This window comes from Tamandua tetradactyla, chromosome 1 (genome assembly GCF_023851605.1).
Source record: "Tamandua tetradactyla isolate mTamTet1 chromosome 1, mTamTet1.pri, whole genome shotgun sequence".
In the NCBI taxonomy this organism is placed as follows: domain Eukaryota; kingdom Metazoa; phylum Chordata; class Mammalia; order Pilosa; family Myrmecophagidae; genus Tamandua; species Tamandua tetradactyla.
Window position 1 is genome coordinate 220441848 of NC_135327.1, and position 18828 is coordinate 220460675.

The 18828-nt window shown below is 47.3% G+C and overlaps 1 protein-coding gene across 18 annotated transcripts in view; it reads right to left on the reverse strand.

Annotated features, from left to right (window-relative positions):
• Positions 1-18828, reverse strand: part of SVIL (supervillin) — a 209602-nt gene that overhangs the window by 4156 nt on the left and 186618 nt on the right. For all 18 annotated transcript variants that reach the window (XM_077152567.1, XM_077152551.1, XM_077152612.1 and 15 more), the window contains 12 exons: positions 18534-18681; positions 18257-18402; positions 16470-16645; positions 13238-13382; positions 12626-12902; positions 8958-9109; positions 6658-6763; positions 5834-6041; positions 4130-4263; positions 2345-2500; positions 1306-1449; positions 5-129 (listed from right to left, as the gene is read on the reverse strand). In XM_077152567.1, the coding sequence (XP_077008682.1) occupies positions 5-129; positions 1306-1449; positions 2345-2500; positions 4130-4263; positions 5834-6041; positions 6658-6763; positions 8958-9109; positions 12626-12902; positions 13238-13382; positions 16470-16645; positions 18257-18402; positions 18534-18681 (1917 nt within the window). The remainder of the gene's footprint in view (positions 1-4; positions 130-1305; positions 1450-2344; positions 2501-4129; positions 4264-5833; positions 6042-6657; positions 6764-8957; positions 9110-12625; positions 12903-13237; positions 13383-16469; positions 16646-18256; positions 18403-18533; positions 18682-18828) is intronic.

The window sequence follows — 18828 nt, forward strand, 5'->3', positions numbered from 1 at the left end:
TTACCCTCTCGGTGATCTCGGCAATGTCCTCTCTGTGCTCCCAGCTGGGAAACATGTTGGTGAACGTCAGGGGCTCCAGACCCGCGTGGATGAGGTAGGACTTGGGGGGTGGCTTCTTGAGGTTTTTTCCTGCAATGCCACAGGATGCAGATGTTAGCAGACCCAGCCTGGGCCCACAGACCCTGTCTTTATCTGCTTTCTCTGGTTCAGAGCTCCTGACTTAATGTGTAAAAGGGAAGTTTGTAATCATGGCTGGATGATGATGCTGATAGAGTATGTTAATTTTATTTTTTTTAGTTATGTCAATTTTATACGTCTGCAGTGGTGTCATTGACCTGAAGTCAGGATATTTTCTGACCCTGACAAAATTGCTCTGGATCCCTGGAGGGGAAGAGCGCCTTCCTGTGGCTTCTAGGCAGGGGTACCCGCTTCCTCCTGAGTCCACCTCTAGGACCGCTCTGGTTCCCAAATGCAGGACCGAGTTCAGCACAGAGTAAGCACCTCATGACAGCACATGGGGTATCCAGTGTGACTTAAACAGTTTTTTATTACTAAAGAACTCAGTGAGAAGAGACTTTATTGTACCTCCTCAGTGATATTAAAAGAATCAATAAAACCCCCAAGTTCAGATAAATTAATTACTGGCATCTTCATTTCATCTGAAAAGGCTACAAATTTCCGGTGGACTATATAGTAAGAAGCCATGAATTTATGAAGGGTCTTTCTTTTCAGTGATAATGCTAAAAACAGTAATAAATGATAAAAAGGCTCTCGTTGGCTTTGCGGCCAGAGTCAGGGTGATTTCTCTCCCGGGACAGTGCAGCATGGCCCGCAGGTGATGGCTTGTGGGGGAGTCTGCTTGTCACACAGCACGAGTAATCCTGCGTGCTCAAGGGTTTTAATCAGCTCGGGGCATTCCGCACTGCAGACTTCAACCCTTGGGATGACAACTCAGATGGCCTCTTGCTATAAACGAGAAAAAATAATTCTCCTCCATGCTGGCATCTGAGAAGCAGCTAACTTCAAAAATTAATAGCCTTAAAAAGTTAAAGGAGAAAAAATTTTTTTCATCGCTGTCTGCCCAGTTTTATCAGCGCTGGCAGAATCACGCAGGAAGGAAAGGGGCCGTGGGGAGACTGGGCTGGGATTCCGGGGCTGCAGGAAATTGCCACGGAGTGTTTACCTCCAGGTATGGCCCCCCCCAGCCCGGGTCCCAGCTCACCTTGCAGCCTACTGACGGTTGGGGGGGGCGGGGGTCCCTGCTTGGGTGCCCGGGGCTCAGCCTCCCGCAGGGGCCCGGCTCACCCTTGCAATACTGGAGCACCGTCTCCATGGCGCTCTTGCGGTCCGAGGCCCAGCGGATGCGGGCAGAGCCGGCAATCTTGTTCTCGATGGGCCACCAGCCTTGCCAGAGGTATACCTCGTGGTGGTTGTCCACCAGGAAGAGTGCTGGGAGGGGGAGGACAGACAGACAGACAGACCGTCAGGCTCTTTCTTAGACACTTCCCTGTCACACCTCCTGGAACACAAAGGGTGCTTCCCCCGCCTTCTCTCCCCTGAGGAAGGCAGCAGGAGGGGAAATCCCTTTGGCCAGTGGATTCAGAGGCACAGGACAGAGGGCCCCCATCACACCAGCATCCTTTCAAAGTTAAAACAGGAGAAGCCTGGAGAAAGATGGAAGGGCCTCTGTGCTTCTTCTCTCTTTGCCTCACTCACCTGCAGGCCTGCAGGGCCTTCCCGAGATGACCCGGGGCGGGGGGGAATGCAGGACACAGGGGCCCCAAGGAGGGTCAGCATGGTCATCTCCAAAGAGCATGGCTGAATGGCCTACAGGCCACTCCCCGCTGGCCCCTGGCCACACCCATCTGCTTCCTGCCGCTATGGATTTACTGCACGTGGACACTTCATATAAATGGAACAGGGTTAAAAAGTGGCCTTTTGTGTCTGTCTTCTTTCACGCAGAGCCCCGTTTCTGAGGTTTACCCCCACTGTAGCGTGTATTAGGACTTCATTCTTTCATAGCTGGCTGATATCCCACCGTACGGCTAGACCACAGCGTGTTTAGCCATTCATTTCTCGAGGGACATTTGGGCTGTTCCCGCCTTCAGGGAACCATGACTCCAGCTTCTGAGAACACGTGCGCGTGCTCAGCCAATGCACTGACACCTGACCAGGTTAAGTAGCCGAGTTCCGGCTTCTCTGACCACAGGTGTGAGGATTAAAGGGGAGGCTATAAGGCGAGTTCTGGCAAACAGAACCTGCTTGATGCCGGGGGAGAATGGAAAGGCTTCGGGGAAGGGGCACCTCCCTGCAGCCGCGAGGCCCGCTCCTCCCGTGGCCTTACCTGGCTGAGGTGCGCTGTACAGATCTTCCTGCAGGAAGGGCATGGAGTTGACCACAGAGGGGTCTCGGGCCGGGTACATGAACTCCGTGGCCGAGAAATCTCCCGAGGAGCTGCTGAGGATGAACAGGCGGGGTGTGAAGTTAAAATTTCCAGGATCTTGGAAAGAAAAGAGAACAAAGCTAAAGAGAACATATGCATCAAAGTACATCCCAGATAGATTGAAAAATTAACGCAAAACATGAAATCATCAAAGACTTAGTGGAAAACGGGCAGGATTTCTCTGCGTTTGTGGGCAGGGAAGGCTTTTAAAAGTCGTAATGGTTACAGAAGTAATTGAAAGGAAGGAGACTTATGCACTGACTACTAAAAATGAAACATTACACTGTAGCAAAAATACCAAACACAATGAAAAGGCAAGTAACCAAATGGGAAATATTTGTAAAACAAAGCAACATGAAGGAAAGTAATAAGGAAAAAGATAACTACCTTGGTAAGAATGTGTAAAAGGCACAAATAAAACATTCACCGGAGGAGAAACACAAATGGCTAGGATATATATGTGTGGGTGTTTAACAGTAATCCTAATTAAAAAAAATTAAGTTAGAACAATGTTCAGATGTCAGTTGTCCCCCATCAATTTGGCAAAGAGGACAAAGATGGTGTGCCCAGTTTACAAGTTACAAGAATGAAACTTGGTGATGTTCTGGGGAAACCTGGTCCCCAGATCTTTAGAACTTTAGCCCAACAGTTCTATATCTAGGAATTTACCTTAATTAGGAATGACTGCAGATAACTATTTTAAAATTTGTTCACAACTGCCTTATTACATAAAAGAGAAAAACTGGAAATAACTCAGGTCCCCAACCACGTAATGAGTAGCACGTATGCACTGCACACACCCTGCTGTCATTTCAAGTCACAATATCAACAACTTGGGAAAATGTCATAATAAATTAAGAGGGAAAAGCATATTACAAAACTGTTGGTATAATAAAATCCAGATTTTATTTTAAAAAATATACCACGTATACTAGGGAGAAATGTTAATTTCAGTTACCTCTGAGGGGGGTGATTATAAGTGACTGATTCTCTTTCTTAACTTGTCTGTGCCTTCAAACATTTTCCTGTCATCAATATGTATTATGCTTAAAAAGCTATCATAGCTTTAAAAAAGCAAGAGGCAGTATAATGGAGCAGTTATGGGTATACTCCATTGCTGCCCAACTTTGGGCAAGTTGGTAAGTTCTCTGTGCTTCAGTTTCCTCATCTGTAAAATGGTTAAATGCTGGGTTGTATAGATTAAATGGGTTAATATACATAAGGTGCTCAGAGAGTACCCAGCTCTTGTTCACTGCTTCACAAATGTTAGCTTTTCTTCCTAAGTTAATCTGCATTTTAAGAAAAGCCAGCATCAAACTACATCCTTGCTCATCTGGTGTCCTGGAATCTTCCCTTCCAATTATACCATCCTTCAAGGCACCATGCAAATGCCATCTCTTCCACGGAGCCACATCTGATTTTTCCTGGTGGAAGGAGCTTTTGCCTTTTAAATGTCAGCTTTCTTCACCAGTACCTCTTTTATGATATATAACACATTTTTTAAAATTTTGCATGATGATTAATCACATACGTTATTTAGCCTCCTTATTGCATTGTAGATCTCTGCAAAACTAGCCTAGGTTTAACTCATTGTGTGTTCTATGTGGTATGCGCTCAACAAATACTGATGGACTAAGGCAGCGGGCGAGTCCCTAGGAAGGGGAGCGGTGCAGCGTGCTTCATCACCTTGCAGCATGCAGTCGTAGGCTTTCCTGTCTCTCCTCCCCAGGGCGTCCCAGAAGCCCAGGGGCTCGGACCCCTCCTCGCACTCGTGAATGGTGACCTTGCTGCTGCTGTGCAGTCCTGCTTCCAGGGGGCACCTGCGGGGAGAAAGACCAGTCGCGGTCACAGGCCCTGAGAGGGATTCGAGGTGCCATCGGCATCAGTGCACCTTCTTTCTCCAACTCTCCAAGAGCAGTTCCCACTACCGAATGCAACACTGCTCCCCAGTGTGTGTGGGGGGTGGTGGTGGCTGGCCTTGCCCTTGGGGAGGTCTGCCCAATTGTATATACTATGTATATTTTTATACATAAGCATATATATTTAACATTGCTTGTCCTTCTCTGCAGCTGCAATGTGAGCCTCATGGGGACAGAGACCTCGGTGTGCTCACTGCTAAGTCCCTGGTCCCTGATTCAGTGCTTGGCCCAAAGCGGGGATCTGGTAAATACTGGGCAAATGAATGAATGAATGAGTAAGTGAATGAGGTCCAGTGAGAAACCACTGGGCGCCTGTGGATACCTTCATGCACTCTGCTGGCTGTCCTCCCAGTCACGGGCCTCCTTCCCCACCCCAGGCCCAGCCCAGAGATTGCGTATTGAGATTCAACCCTTTGCCCGGGATCTGCGCCTGCAGGAGGACCACTGCCCCCACTCTGCTACGGGCTTCTCCATGCAGGACCAGGTTCCACAGCAACCACAGGGAAGCGCACCCAGGCTGCACTGCTTCGGTCCCCAGAGGACGCGTTTACCGATCACGCTTTGCTGGTACACGGCAGGGATGCTATAGGTCCTCCAGGTCTCAGGACAGGGAGCTGGGACACCTGAGCAGCGGGGGATTCCTTTGACTGCTGTGATTCCCACTTTGCTTGGGCTTCTAGGAAGGACAGGGCCTCCTCTGCAGGCCACCTCTGGATGGTGACGAGGCCAGTACAGTATACCTCTGGGGCACTAGGCTTTGCCCAGTTTCTCCCAACTTCACTCTTACTTCCACCCTGAATCCCTCATTTAATGTCGTGCCACAGTGGGCTTTATCTTTTCAAGTAACCACCATGGGTGCCTGCCTGGGAGGCAGGGCAGCCTCTGGACCCACCCAACCCTTGGTGCCCAAGGGCCGCCCCAGAGATCCAGCAACCCTGGGCCTGGGGTTGGCCTTTAAGAACAGGGAAATATGGTCACTCTCTAAAAAGGCTCAGACGCAGGTGGTGACTTCACAGACTTGCTCAGCTAAGTGTTTAATACCCTACTGTTCTGCCAAGACTCCGAATTCCTAAAGATATTTGGAATTTGCTCTCTTTAAATATCAAAGGACCCCAAGCTTTGTAATTCCAACACTGACTTATGCCTATAAAGGAAGAACAGAAAGTACTGGCTGGGGTCATTTCCGTTGACCTCCAAGCTGTCCTTCGGTGTTTCCTACGTGAGCTGGTCAATCCTCAGAAAGTGGGGGGAGGCCTCAACTCTGGAGGTGTGGGATGAGCTGTGTGTTCTCTCTATTTGGAACGGCTGAGTTGGCTGACATATTTATCAACATCCCTTGCTGAAGTCACTTTAAGCACTCAGGGGGTTCTCCCTGGGACTCTTCGAAATCCCTTTAGCCTTAACCTACTGGGGACCGAGATCATTCACCGGGTCTCCCCAGGAAGCCCCTCGGGGTGGAGGCGATACTCACTGCTCCTTTATTTTGTTTGCTGCGCTCCTCCCCACCTCCTTCGTGTGGGCTTGGGTTTTGCATCCGTGCCACAGGTAAATGAGGGCTTTATTCACGTTGAGAACGACCATCGACGTCCTGGACCTCAGGCTACTACAGTGACATGCCACTTCCAGCAGATTCCCTTCCATGGGAACTTCTCCTCGAACGCAGTACAGCCTCCACTCACCTGCAGGGGGCGCCGGCGGTACAGAGTTAGGATGGACGGCGCCGATGGGAAACCTGCCATTCTAGAAAGATGGGGGCTCTAGCATTTCCAGGGTGGAATGGGACAGAGCTAGGGCCCAGGCTGGCCTGCCCGTGGCAGGAAGTCGGGCTGAGTCAATGACAGGGTCCCCCCTTTCTGCCCTTCCAGAAAGCAAATCCTTTTGGAGAAGCAGGTTGCCTAAAGCACATGGCGCAGAAAATCCATTTTTACAAAAATGTATAAAATACCTAGTTAAGTCATGTAACAGGCTTTTTCTAAAAGGCTCTAAAGTTAAGCTTTTATTTTCTGGATGCCGGTCAACAAAAATCTCATGATTTATAATAGGAGATCCAAGTGAGGTTTCAGTTCAGTATGAAGTAATCATCCAGGCTCCTGCCTGCGAAGCTGGGCTCTGCAGTGAGCTCCAAGGGGGCTTATGAGCGCCTCATAAAGCTGATTTATAAGGCAAACATTAGGAGACTTTCAGAGGGTAAGCCACGGCCATATGAGGAAAGGCTTTCTTTAAGTCCCCTTGGCTATAAAAATGCCTTACGGGAGAGAGGAAAAAAATCTAATTCCAACAGTAAAAGTGATTTACTTTGTGTATTTTCTTCATCTTCTTCTCTTCTCCCCGAGTGCACCACCATTCCCCCCTGGAAACACTGCAGAAAACAAGGGGGCTCCTTCCCCTGGAGAACCTGGACCTGGAAACATAATCATATTAAAAAAAAAAAAAAACCCCAACATTTATTGGATGTTCAAAATCATAAAAACACATGCTAGTACAGAAATTTTGAAAAAATCAAAATGCCAATGATATTACTATTATCTAAAGACAATCGCTATTAAAATTCAAGGGCATAGACTTCCTTGCAAAGTATTTTCCAGACACAGATTTTTTTCTAACCAAAAATAGGTTTGTTGTTTTATGTTGCTTTGTACGCTGTTTTTTCCCTTACTTAATGTTTTTCTATGTCAACAAATCTTCATTTAAAACATGGATGTTGATATTTTCCACAGTGTCAGCGTACTGTAAGTGATCTGAGCACGTTTTTAACAAAGCATACCTCTGGGCACTGACAATGACTAATCACTGACAGAGCAATTCTGAGGGAAAAAATGTACCTTTTACATCCATTCTAAGAGCCTCCTTACCAAGGGATGAGCCGTGACACCCAGCTTCCCAGGAAGCCAGGTAAATAACATTAGGGTGATTCACCTCACTCTCATTTTTTCACAAGACAAAGTTTTCCCTTCAAGAGGAAATTGTTTATGGAGCCTGCAGTGTTGCAGCAGTAAAGGGCAGGAAGCGTTTCTTCCTATGAGTTGCCTTATCAATCTCAGGCCCCATTTCACATAAGCAAGTTCCATCTTGTGGCAATGTTTTACATGTCTAAAACGATTTCCATCCGTTGGACTGATAAAAAATGAAGTGCTTAAAGCTCAAAACTCTAGGGATGATTTTGAAGACATGATTAAAACATGCTCATCCCAAATAAAGACAACATAGATTTTACCAAATAAACAAAACAGAACAAAAGCCAGCTGAGATCATGCACTATTAGAAATACATTAAAATGGAATTGTTGCTAATGACTGTTTTTTAAATACAGTTTATGGTAGAAAATATGCATTTCAATATTATTTTTTAGGGAAAAATGATTGGTTCCTAGGGCTTTGGAAGGCTAAGCAAGTGTTGATCTATTTCTGGAGAAAATTCCTCTGTTCTCTTCCCTCTGTGCTATTGCTAACCATTCATCTAAGACAGCAAAAATATTCGAACATGATGCCATACTCTTCAAACTCTTAATTACTGGTAATATAGAATAGGACCTGAGGCAGAGATAACCCAGAGGGTACAGAGAAATGTTTACAAAAGAATAGTTAAGTGTCAGGCCTGATGCAGGCTCTGGGGTTAAAATGGGGACTCAGACAAGACAGACGCTGTCTTTTCATGCTTGTGGGGGAATGGAGATAATGAATAAGCTCATGAAATAGCTATATAGTTTTATGTAGTGGTAAGTGCTATGAAAACAAAGCACAGAAAGGAGACAAGACTGTTGGGGAGATGAGGAGGAATTTGGATATAAGGGGTGGCAACATTTGAAGAGAAACCTGTGTGCTGAGGGCTGCATGTGGTACTAGGGGAAACAGTGCAAAGGCCCTGAGGCAGGTGGGATGAGGTTGTCTGAGGAAAGCAAGAAGATGGTGCGGCTAGAGCAGCTGGGACAGGCACAGAGTGGAGGAGGAGGATGGAGAGTGGGCAGGGCTAACCACAGAGGTCCTGGAGACCACTTGGGGAGCCATTTAGACAATCATCTAAGCGTGGTGGAAGCAGTGACCCAATCTGATCACATGCTAGAAAAATCACTCAGGCTGCTGTGAGGAACACGGATTACCTAAGCGTACTTCATTTTAACAATAATCTCTGATATTTCCTTAGGATAGATTTGTGAAAGCGGAATAACTGATTGAAGTTTACAAGCATTTTTGGATTCCTGAGCCGAAACTGCTTTTGAGAATGGCTGTACTGAGCAACACTTCTCCTCCTGCCTCCTGGCCAATGTTCTACCAATTTTAGAAGTGGAAAATGACGCCTCTTTATTTCATTAAAAAAAAAATTGTTAGTTGGATGGAAACTTAAAAATATACCCTTAGCCATCTGTATTTGTTCTGGGATCTTCCTATTTACAGATAGAACGTTTTGCTTAAAATCATATTACAACTGCGCAGTGATCCTGGCCGGGCAGTGGGAGGTGAAGTCTGAGCAGCCTACTCTCTGGAGAGCCAGATCAGACTGAAAAATGCTTTGTTCCCTGGAGTCGGGTCACTGGGGCGCAGGCAGCGCCTCCCCGGTCCCGTGGAGGGCAGGGGGTGCAGCTCTCCTCCGGGCCTTACCTGGGCTCCCCTTTCTTCATCCAGCTCCACCGTCATCAGGGCTGACGTCCCCTTCTCACTCACCGTTGAGTGCCGGCCCTGCCAGAAGAAGTAGACACACTTCTCTTTGCCGGCCACCCTTCCCGAGTGCTCTCCCTTCTGCCGACTTCCCACTGCAAATAAATAGCAGGGCAGAAGATTAGGTGATCAGCAGGCAAACCGAGGCAATTTCAGTTCTCCAGGGACTGCGAGGACAAATGGTAAAGAATCACTCTGGGCATGGGGCTGAGAAGAAATCATTCACAAGCAGAACGAACAAACATGGTACCGCAGGAGAAGAGAAAGACCACCTTTCTTCCAGGCAATGGCCCAAGAGGCTCCCACTGGAGAACCCTGATCTGAAGGGCCCTCTCGAACCCTAAGAAACACGTCCGCAATCATGGGGGTACCCCTGGGCACAAGTCCCCCCAAAGGTGTGACAGAGCAACGGTGGTGGCGAGAGCAGAGCTGACGCCTCACAAAGATACACACTCACTGTCCAGAGCCTGCCACTCTGGCCAGAGGCTGGCAGGCGGGGAAAAGGGACTGAAGATGAGAGCTGGCCACCTTTAAGCACAAAGGAAAACACTTGGACAGTCAGAACTCTTCCAGTAAAAGAAGCAAAGGGAGTCCTTTCCAAGTCCTGTCAGAACTGGAACAGATACATTGCTAATGCATCACTTTCATCAAACAATCTGGGATTTCAATAATATCCCTCCCCGGGGCTGCAGCCAGGATGGAGGGCTGATTATCTTACTGTCTGGCCGCGCTCTGAGGTGCTCAAAAAACATCAGCGGCAGCCACAAGGCAGACTCCCAACAGCAGGCATGGAAAGTTAATTGGGCAAATGGTCATTTTGGGACCGTATGCTGGGCCTCAAAATCTCTACCTTCAGGAATACATTTAACTCCTGATTTCCCTCATTCATTCATTCATTCATTCACCAGTTACTTTACTGAGCACTTACTATGTGCCCAGGACGCATTTGGGATGCTGAGCTAACTGTGATGAAGGTTGCTGCTTACGGTCTAGTTGGGGGAGATGAACAAGATCATTTCAGGATGTGATAAGTGCCAGAGAAAAGCAGACGGGGGGATGTAGATGGGGTGGGAAGCAGCTAATGGGGTTCCCGTGGAGGGCAGGCCTGCCTGACGACCCGGTAGCAGGGTCTTCTTGGCTGAGGGTCAGGAGACCAGATTGTTGACTCAAGGGCCCAGCTGGTCCCTGCATGTGGGGTCAGCTCTGTGATAACACAGGTGGCTGCAGCACCCCTGCACATTAAAAACTATTTAAAATAACTTTTGGTTCTCTGGTCACCCCAATTTTCCTCAGCTCCGATTCCATTTCCAAAACCAGAGCTGTAGTGAGGTTTGAAGGCCAGAAGAAAGAAAACTCATTTATCTTGAGTTCTTAAGAAGTCAGACAGAGGCCGTATTTATTTAATTTTTTGGTCCTGTGTTAGCCGAGTACTGCAGAAGACAGTCTTCGTAACTGATGATTTCTGAAAGTATTTTGAATGAGCACAGCCTTTAGTGCCATCTACTGCGGATCTGAACTGGGCAGATTTGTGTATTTTTAAAGTGGGCAAAGTAAACTACGAACCAACAATGAATAGACTGTAAATTTCCCCAATTCATTTGGGAGCCACTCAATTGAAATTTCTGCTAATCTACATAGGAACACAGCTTTGCCTTAGAATAGCAATCCCATTCTTCAAAGTAGTGAAAACTAGTGGTATCAACTAGATTATGGGGGGGGGGGATATGTTTAAATAGATCAGAACCATTTATATATACCTTAAAATTTGTTAGCACTCAGATACCCTGTATAAAGATATATTTTTGCATAACTAACATTTATATCCTATCTTTCTAAAGTACACTTGAGTGTAGATACTTATAATAGAATTGCATTTCTTTAAAAATATTTCATAAAACAGACTTTTCACTAATTTTCCTTATAATTTTCTTAACACACCCACATTTGATTGTATACACAACTTCTTTCTTTAAATCCTGTTCAGATGCCTAATTTAAAGCACTGATGTCCCAGGTCTGCAAAAATACTTTCGAAAGTAAGTTTGGGGTGAATGGTTCTCAGTGGAGAGAAAACAGCAAACTGGGGTGTGAAGAAATGTTCTTGGTGGAGCAGTCTGACAGCAGAAGGCAATTTATGGAGGCCCAATTGCATCTGGATCAGCCTTACAAATAGACCTGGCCCCTTGCTGGGGAAAACCCTGACGGCCGGCCCACCCTTCCCTGGATGCCACTGCTCCCTTCCCGGAGTGTCCCCTGCGCCCGTGCAGACGGCCAAGGTTGGCCCAGCAGAGCTGAGGCCTCCGCTGCTGCTGCACCCGCTGCTTCTGCTGCGCCCACTCGGAACGTCTCGGGCTTACCGGGTCGTGTGCACAGGCCCTGCCGAGGACGTGGGAGATGTGGGGCGCAATGACGCAGAGGCTGGATCAGCGTCACCTGCGGCCAGTGCACCAGGAACGGCCATAGACCCTGGAGTCTGAACATTCCCTGCTCTAATCTGACTACCAGACCGAGAAGGCAGGCGGGTTACTCGACCCTCAGTCCTCAGCCAAGCCGAGAGGTCCGGAGGCTCATGGCGCAGAAAACGCTGCAGCGCTGAGCTGCAGGACACGGTCCACAACGTGCGGCCTTCCGAGGCCCACGATGGCCACATGCCCCGCACCGCCGGCTGCAGGGCCCAGCCCCAGGACACCCTACAACACCCCGCCCTGTAGCCCCGCCCCAGGGCACCACACAACGCCCCTCCCTATAGCCCCACCCTATGGTACCCTGTGACATCCCGCTCCACCCTACCCCATGGCACGTCCTGTCCTGCTCCCATGATGCCCCGCCCACCGCGATGCCCCGCCCACCGCGACGCCCCGCCCCCTCGCTGCCCGTCTGGGTCTGCCCGCTCTCCCCTCTCCGGATTCCCGCTCTCCTCAACCAGGCGAGGTCCCGTCATCGTTTACTGCACTGGCCGTATTGCCATTTATACCATACGCTTCCTAAAGGCAGGGTCGCACATTTTATTTAGCCCCTAAAAAGTGCCTGTTACACAGAGTAGCTGCCCAATAAACGGTGCCGGTGAACAGGCTTAGTGACGCCCACCTCGCTCTCCTCCCTTCCAGCGCCCTGAGAAGCTTGTGGTATGAAGTGCATTTCAACGACAGGGAAAAGAAGGGCTTGCACGACGCCTCGACTCTGCCAGCTCCCACCGCGGGTGGGCGTGCCCAGCTCGGGTTCCCCTTCGGCTCATAATGTCCCGTGTGTGCATTCACTAGAGTTCCGCACTGGCGCATTCCTCCCCTTAAATCATCCAGGCCTGCTTTACTTGATGACATTAATGTAAGCAGCACATGGCCGCCTGGAAAATACCATTGGGAGGTAAATCATCACTTTCCCAGAAAACCTGGGGACTGGAGAGGGGCCTGAGGCGCGGGCCTTAGAGAAAGGAAACACCGCAGAGGGGGGACGCTGTGGCTTGGCAGCCACTCTCGCTGGCTTCTTTTAGTCTGGAAGGGGTAGTCAGAGGGTCTCCCTAGCGGGTGACCGGCGTGGGGCATGGCACCCTGCAGCAGGGACCGTAGGCCACGCCTCCCCCCCCAGCCTGCACCTCCGGCCGCACTCACTAACCTGCGGAGCTCACCATGTACTTCCACTTGACCACATAGGCGTCCCCTTCGTGGAACTGCCCGATGCTCTGTTTGGGGAGCCTGCTGTAGTCGAACTCCAGGATGTGCCAGACGTCCACGGCGACGCTGGTGATCTCAAAGTGCCTCCTGTCGTCGCCCTCCACCAGGCCGTAGCCTCGGCCAACATTCACCCCGTCCAGGACGGTGCCCGCTGTCCCCTGGGGCACCTGTACCATCCGCGCCACGTCATACGGCTTGGCTTCGGCCCTGGGGTCTTCCTGCAGGAGGACAGGACAACGTTTGGATAGCCGCTCTCTTTCTAGAGTGGTGTTTGGTCACTCTCAGCCTCTGTTCAGGGGCCCTCATAAAAGCGCCCGCTTCTCCCCCCCAGCTGAGCTGCCACCTCTGCATTTAGGGAGCCGCTTGGGAGGCCTGCCACCCATCCTCGCGGTACCAGTGCGGGGGCAGACAGGGCTGTTTTCACTCCCGGCCGAGAACCCACGGGGAACCAGTCTGCTGTTCCCCAGCACAACCTGGGATGGCTTCCAGCTTCAAGGCCACTTTTGTTGGGACCCAAACCAAACCCCGAGAACAGAGGGGGTCCCCAGAATACCTTCTGCTGGGTAAGTTCGCCGGCGTTCTTCTCTTTAGGTTTCTTCAGTTCGGTCCAATCAAGAAATTTTTCTTTGAACAAAATAGTCTCATTGTGCTCAGTGAGTCGCCCAAATATTGCCCAGTCGGGCCGCCCCTGTCCTTTCCTGCAGCAGGGAGACCCCGAGGAGTGCAAAACAGAAAAAAGAGCGAGATCAGCCCAGGCTGAAACAAAGGAAAGGAATCTAAAACACACATGCGTGGCTTTTTAAAAACACTTGAGATATGTATATGGTATAAAGAAGGAATGGCTTATTTTGACTTATTTTACTAAATAAGTGACATTTTATTAATTTAGCCTGAAGTCCTGCAAAGCTTTGTGTCCGCGGTATTTAGGCAGACTTTTCTAGGATTCCAGTGTAGAAGCCCCTGAAAGGGGCACAGGGGACTGAGTGTGAGCTCCCCAAGGGCAGGAGCTGCCCATCCCCCAGCAAAGGCATGCTCTTCATTTTAGTCCACGTTCCTGTGGGTGTTAACTGGTGGTCACAGGACCTCTTGAAGATGCTGTGTTCATTAAGGCATAGCCAGCTGATGCAGGGTGGGTCTTAATCGGGATTACTGGGGTCCTTTATGTATGGAAATGATTCAGACACCATCAGAGATGGTCACACAAGGAGAAGCCGGTTGTTGGTGGAAACTAGGAGAGCAAACACAGGGACCGAGAGATGGCCATGTGGGCAGAGATGCAAGCCAAGGAAGCCCTGGGATTGTGGCAAGCCAGCACCAGAATGCTGCAGACTCCCAGAGAAAGGAGGGGCTTGCTGATGCCTTGGTTTTGGACTTCCAGCCTCCACATGTGTGAGACAGCACGTGCTTGCTGCTTAAGCCAACCCACTGTGTGGGTCTGTCATGGCAGCCTGGCCAACCGAGCCGGTGCTCCTAATGCAAGGAAGATATGGTGCGTCCTGAATCGTTCTTTATTTTAACAACAAAGCTCTCCTGTGCGCTGAGAGCCTCCTGTGTTACTCCGTGCTCTATATCATGAAATGGCTTTAAAATATTTATTTCTAGGCCACTGGACATGACAGGGGACAGAAAGAGAAAGAGACACAAGCTCAGTTTGGTGGTCTCACACTGTCTCAGGATTCTAGAATTTGAAACCAGGCTTGGAAGAGGATGATTTAGAAAAGGGGAGGGGGGCTCTTAAGATCCATGCTGTGAGGGTGCAGGCCTGACACCCACGTACAGGGCACCCCACCCTTCACAAGCGGTCCTTTGGTTGTTAGCTGGGCCTAGGACAGCATAGCACATCTACCTATCAGCCCGATTAACAGGGCTTAGTGGATACCTGCTGGAACTTAAGCCACTTCTTAATTGTTTAAGACCTCCAATTTCTGACTCAGTGGGCAAGGCCCAGCAAGGAGGCTGCCCGTTTCAGTGGGAACTGAAAGGATAAAGCACAGTGTGCAAGTACTTCTGACATGTATTCTAGCAGGAGTTAAGGAACCAAACATCAGCAACCATGGAAATCTAAGACTACCTTGTGAGGCTGTGATCTTTATTAGAAAACATCTGTCTATCTTTTACATACGCTGTGTTCTGCAGACCTGTAAAGATGACTGTAAAGAAAGTACTTGGCTCCAGCTTTGGAAATTTGTTTTTTATGTGTTGAAGCCAAGTGAGCAGGTGAGGCAGCAGGTTGTGGTGGGAAGGCTTGGAACAGGGTACTGGTGGTGGAGGTGGGTGTGCTTCTCTACTGCCATCGCTGACTGTCACACTTGACCTGGCTACATCCTCACACTCAGGGTCTCAGTCTCCTCATTAGTTAAGAATGGCTGGACGCTCAATCTTGGCTGCACTTTTAAATCTCTAGGGTGCTTTTAAAACATGCTGACACATAAGCCACACCCCATACAAGCTGGAAGCAAACCTCTGGGGTGGGCTTGACATATGGATTTTTTTTTTTTTTAACTCCTTGGGTGCTTCTCATCTCAGAAATGGTGATAACCAATGGATGAGGTAGTCATTCGTCTACTTTATGGTCTGTGATTATGCCATGATTAAGCATAAATTGTCCATCAGCATAAAATTTTTCTATCATATCAAATAAAATACTCTTTTGCAGCCTAAACTTTAGTCCTTCTAACAATGGTTGTTACAGTATTAATTTTGTTACATGTGCATTTGTTAAAAAGAATTTAAAAATTGTTCACCTCCAATGACATGGTTTTTAATTGTTTCTATAATTAAAATTATAGAATTAAATATATAAATATATATAATCTATATAATTCAATAATTAATAGTAGCATCAATTGCTGGATTTCCAAACAGGAAGGTAGGTAGGAGAGTTGGAATCTGTACACTAGTTCATTCAATGGAAAGCATTCCCACATCGTTCTGTGATGCCCCATATTCTATGCTGTTTGTTGGTAGCTCTATTTCCAACCTATTTCCTAGATTACTTTATAGCGCACATCATTTAAAAGCACATCTTTTTTACCTAGATTACATGGCATACAGGTAATTACCTAGATTACATAGCACACATCATTTAAAAGCCCCTTGTTTTTTGGTAGTTAAAAAAACAATCCTTTGCATATGAGAATTCTTTTTCTCACGACCATGTATTTTAGGGTTTGTGGCTATGTTTTTGATTTGCCAAAACAGCTTTCAAAGTCCAATACATTGAAGGAACTCATTAAAATTACAATAATTACATTTCAGTATATGTAATTGTAATAGCAATATATGTAATATCCCCCCCAAAAAGGCATAAAAGTTGTATACTGCCATACAAATAGTAAAAAATCTTGGGATTTGAGGGCTGTGCTTGCTCAGAAGCCATGAAAGTCGAAGGAGGCTTATGGTCTTTGCATCACAAATCAGTGGCTGAATGCCAGATTCTGGGAAGTTTTTCAGATTAGTATATAATTTATTTAAACCATTGCTACTCATCTGCCACTATAGGACCTGGAAAGCTGCAGGTGGGAACAAGTTATTCACTTCAGTAAGTAAAATATAACAGAAACATCTTCCAAAGATTGTAAAATCCAGGGCTCTGTACTAGTTTGTTAAAAACTAAGGAAATGTCCTTATATGTGAATATTCATAATACACAATTATGTAATCACTTACGGAAACTGAAACTTATACAGAGTAATAATCCATGAGCACAGTAAGAATTGAGGCATGCTTAGGGATTCAGCAACTTCTACGTGTAACTGTGACCCCGTCAGCAGGCCACAGGGTACCTGGGAATAAGTGGGTTGCATTCGCCAGGATCCAGGGGATTGATGTCACAGTTCTCATAGTCAAACGTTCCATTCCATAAGTGTTTTGCCAGCTGAAATGCTATTTTTCGTTGTGCTAATGTGACCTCTTTTCCATGCCACACATAAACTTCACTGCCAAAATCAAACACCAACACCTGGGAAAATGGTACAAAAGACTTTTCAGATTCAAGGGTTGAGTCAGGGTCTCTAGAGAGATTGAGTCAGATGGGCAATGACACAAACCCTAGTGGAGCAGTCAGGGGAAACCCGGAAAGGGCACAAGATCTGACCAGCGGGCACTCACTGCGCTGCCAGCCTCTGCCCTGCAGATGTTTCCCTCCTGACTGTCCTCTACCCCCAAGTTAACGGTCCCTCATCTGAATTCACAGACCACCTAGAACTGTCCGTTCATAGAAGAGTTAAGTATATCTTCTGTTTTAGTCTGTTAAGGCTGCTGGAATGCAATACATCTGAGATGGACTGGCTTTCATAAAGTGGATTTATTTAGTTGCAACTTTACTAATTTGGGAAGGCACGCAGGGACGTCTGCTGGCCTTCTCTCTGGGCTCCTGGGTTCAGCTTTCCCTGGGGTGTTTCCTTTCCATATCTGCAAACATCTGGGTCTGAGCTGGCTGAGCTTGGAGTTGCATTGTGCTGGGCTGTGCTGAGCTCCTCCTCTCTCTTCTGACTTTTTCTTTTAAGCCTCATTCATGGTGGAAGGCTGACCACAGATGTAATCAGCAGTAGATGAATTCCACATGCTGATGATTTAAGTCTCTAGCAACAGAACTGGGCACCATCACCTGCCTGCCCAAGCTGACACCTGAACTTAACAACTACATCTTCCTATCCTCCTTCCTCCCGTTTTCCCTCCTTCCCTCCCTCCTTTGCTTATTCCTCCTTATTTGTTCATTTCATAAAGCCCATGTGCTGAGGGCCCAGTGACAACCTCTCTTCTATCTACAATTCCCAGGCCACATCACACCTAAACAAACAATAGATATTTACTAAATGTTTGCTGAGTGAAAACATGAATGAAATGCTATTTCTTACCTCCATGCCTTTGGTTTATTCTACTCTTTCTTCCTAGATTAATTTCTCCTTTCATTTCCCCATCAAAATTCTACCTAACTCCAAGGTTGTGCTCAATGTCATGTTCTTTTTAAAATGATCTCCAGTTATTTCTTTTTCTGCAACATTTCTTCCCATTTAAATGCCCATATTATGTTTAGCCTGTTTCATGCAATCTAGCTTTAGATTATATTCTAATATTCACCTCCTCAAATAAATTTAAGGTCCTTCTGTGTCTTGTACTTTCTTCTCAACACAGAATATATAATGATATTACAAAAGTGAGTATGTATTGATGTGAGAGAAAAACCTACACTACTTGGAAAATCCAAAAATTATACATACGTGCATCTATTATTCCTCAAACTTAAGGAATGCAAAATATTTAATGTTTATATAAAAAGCAGGAGAAAGAGCTAAGTAAGTTATATTTTGCCTAAAACAGAAAAAGAGAGCCATCGACAACCTCTGTCACCTCTGAACAAAATGCTGGATTTTATCCTAGTATTTGTGATGGTTGGAATGGTTTGAATTCACAAATAAATATCCTTTCAAAAGCTGTGCATGTGCTACAATTGGTGCTAACACTGGCTCAGCCTTCTCGAGCACTTACTATTTATTCTATCGGGCAGACCCTGTGCATCATGTTTTCTTAAGCACCCTTGCTTGCAGGGGGCAGAGCCTATCCACTGTACCTCCTTTGGTTGCAGAAGAGAACACCTGGGGATCTTTCCCCAGTAGTCGTCATCAGGGACAAGCTTGTCCTCCACTAAACGGTAAATGCAGTTTGTTTCTATTATGGCCGTTTCATACAATTCATCTTCTTTTGGGTCTCCAGCAGCTTTGGGACAAGAACAAAAGGGGAGTGTTACATTTATGGTGGGAAGTGCCCAGCTTAAAGGAATGAAGTAAGTAGGGGAGAAGAAGGGACAGTCAAGGCCTGTCATTCTCTGTTACACAGTAAACTCTTACATTGGTAACCGGTTTGACCACCCAGGAGTTTCCAGAAGTCTTTGGCCGCGTGGGTGTGCATGTTAATTCCTTCCTCGATAGTCTGGATGTAGGTGGCTCTGCAACCAAGTTCCCTCTTGGTCTGAATGAGAGTTGCCAGTTCTGAGGCCTAAGGAAGGAACACAGTTACCTGGGTGGGATGACCCATGGCTAAGCACAGCAGCTCATGCTGCATCGAGAGAAGGGGTGTGTGTCTGAAAGCAGAACAGACCACGGACGGTTGAAGGGCACTGGTTGTTGGGTATTTTCAATGAAA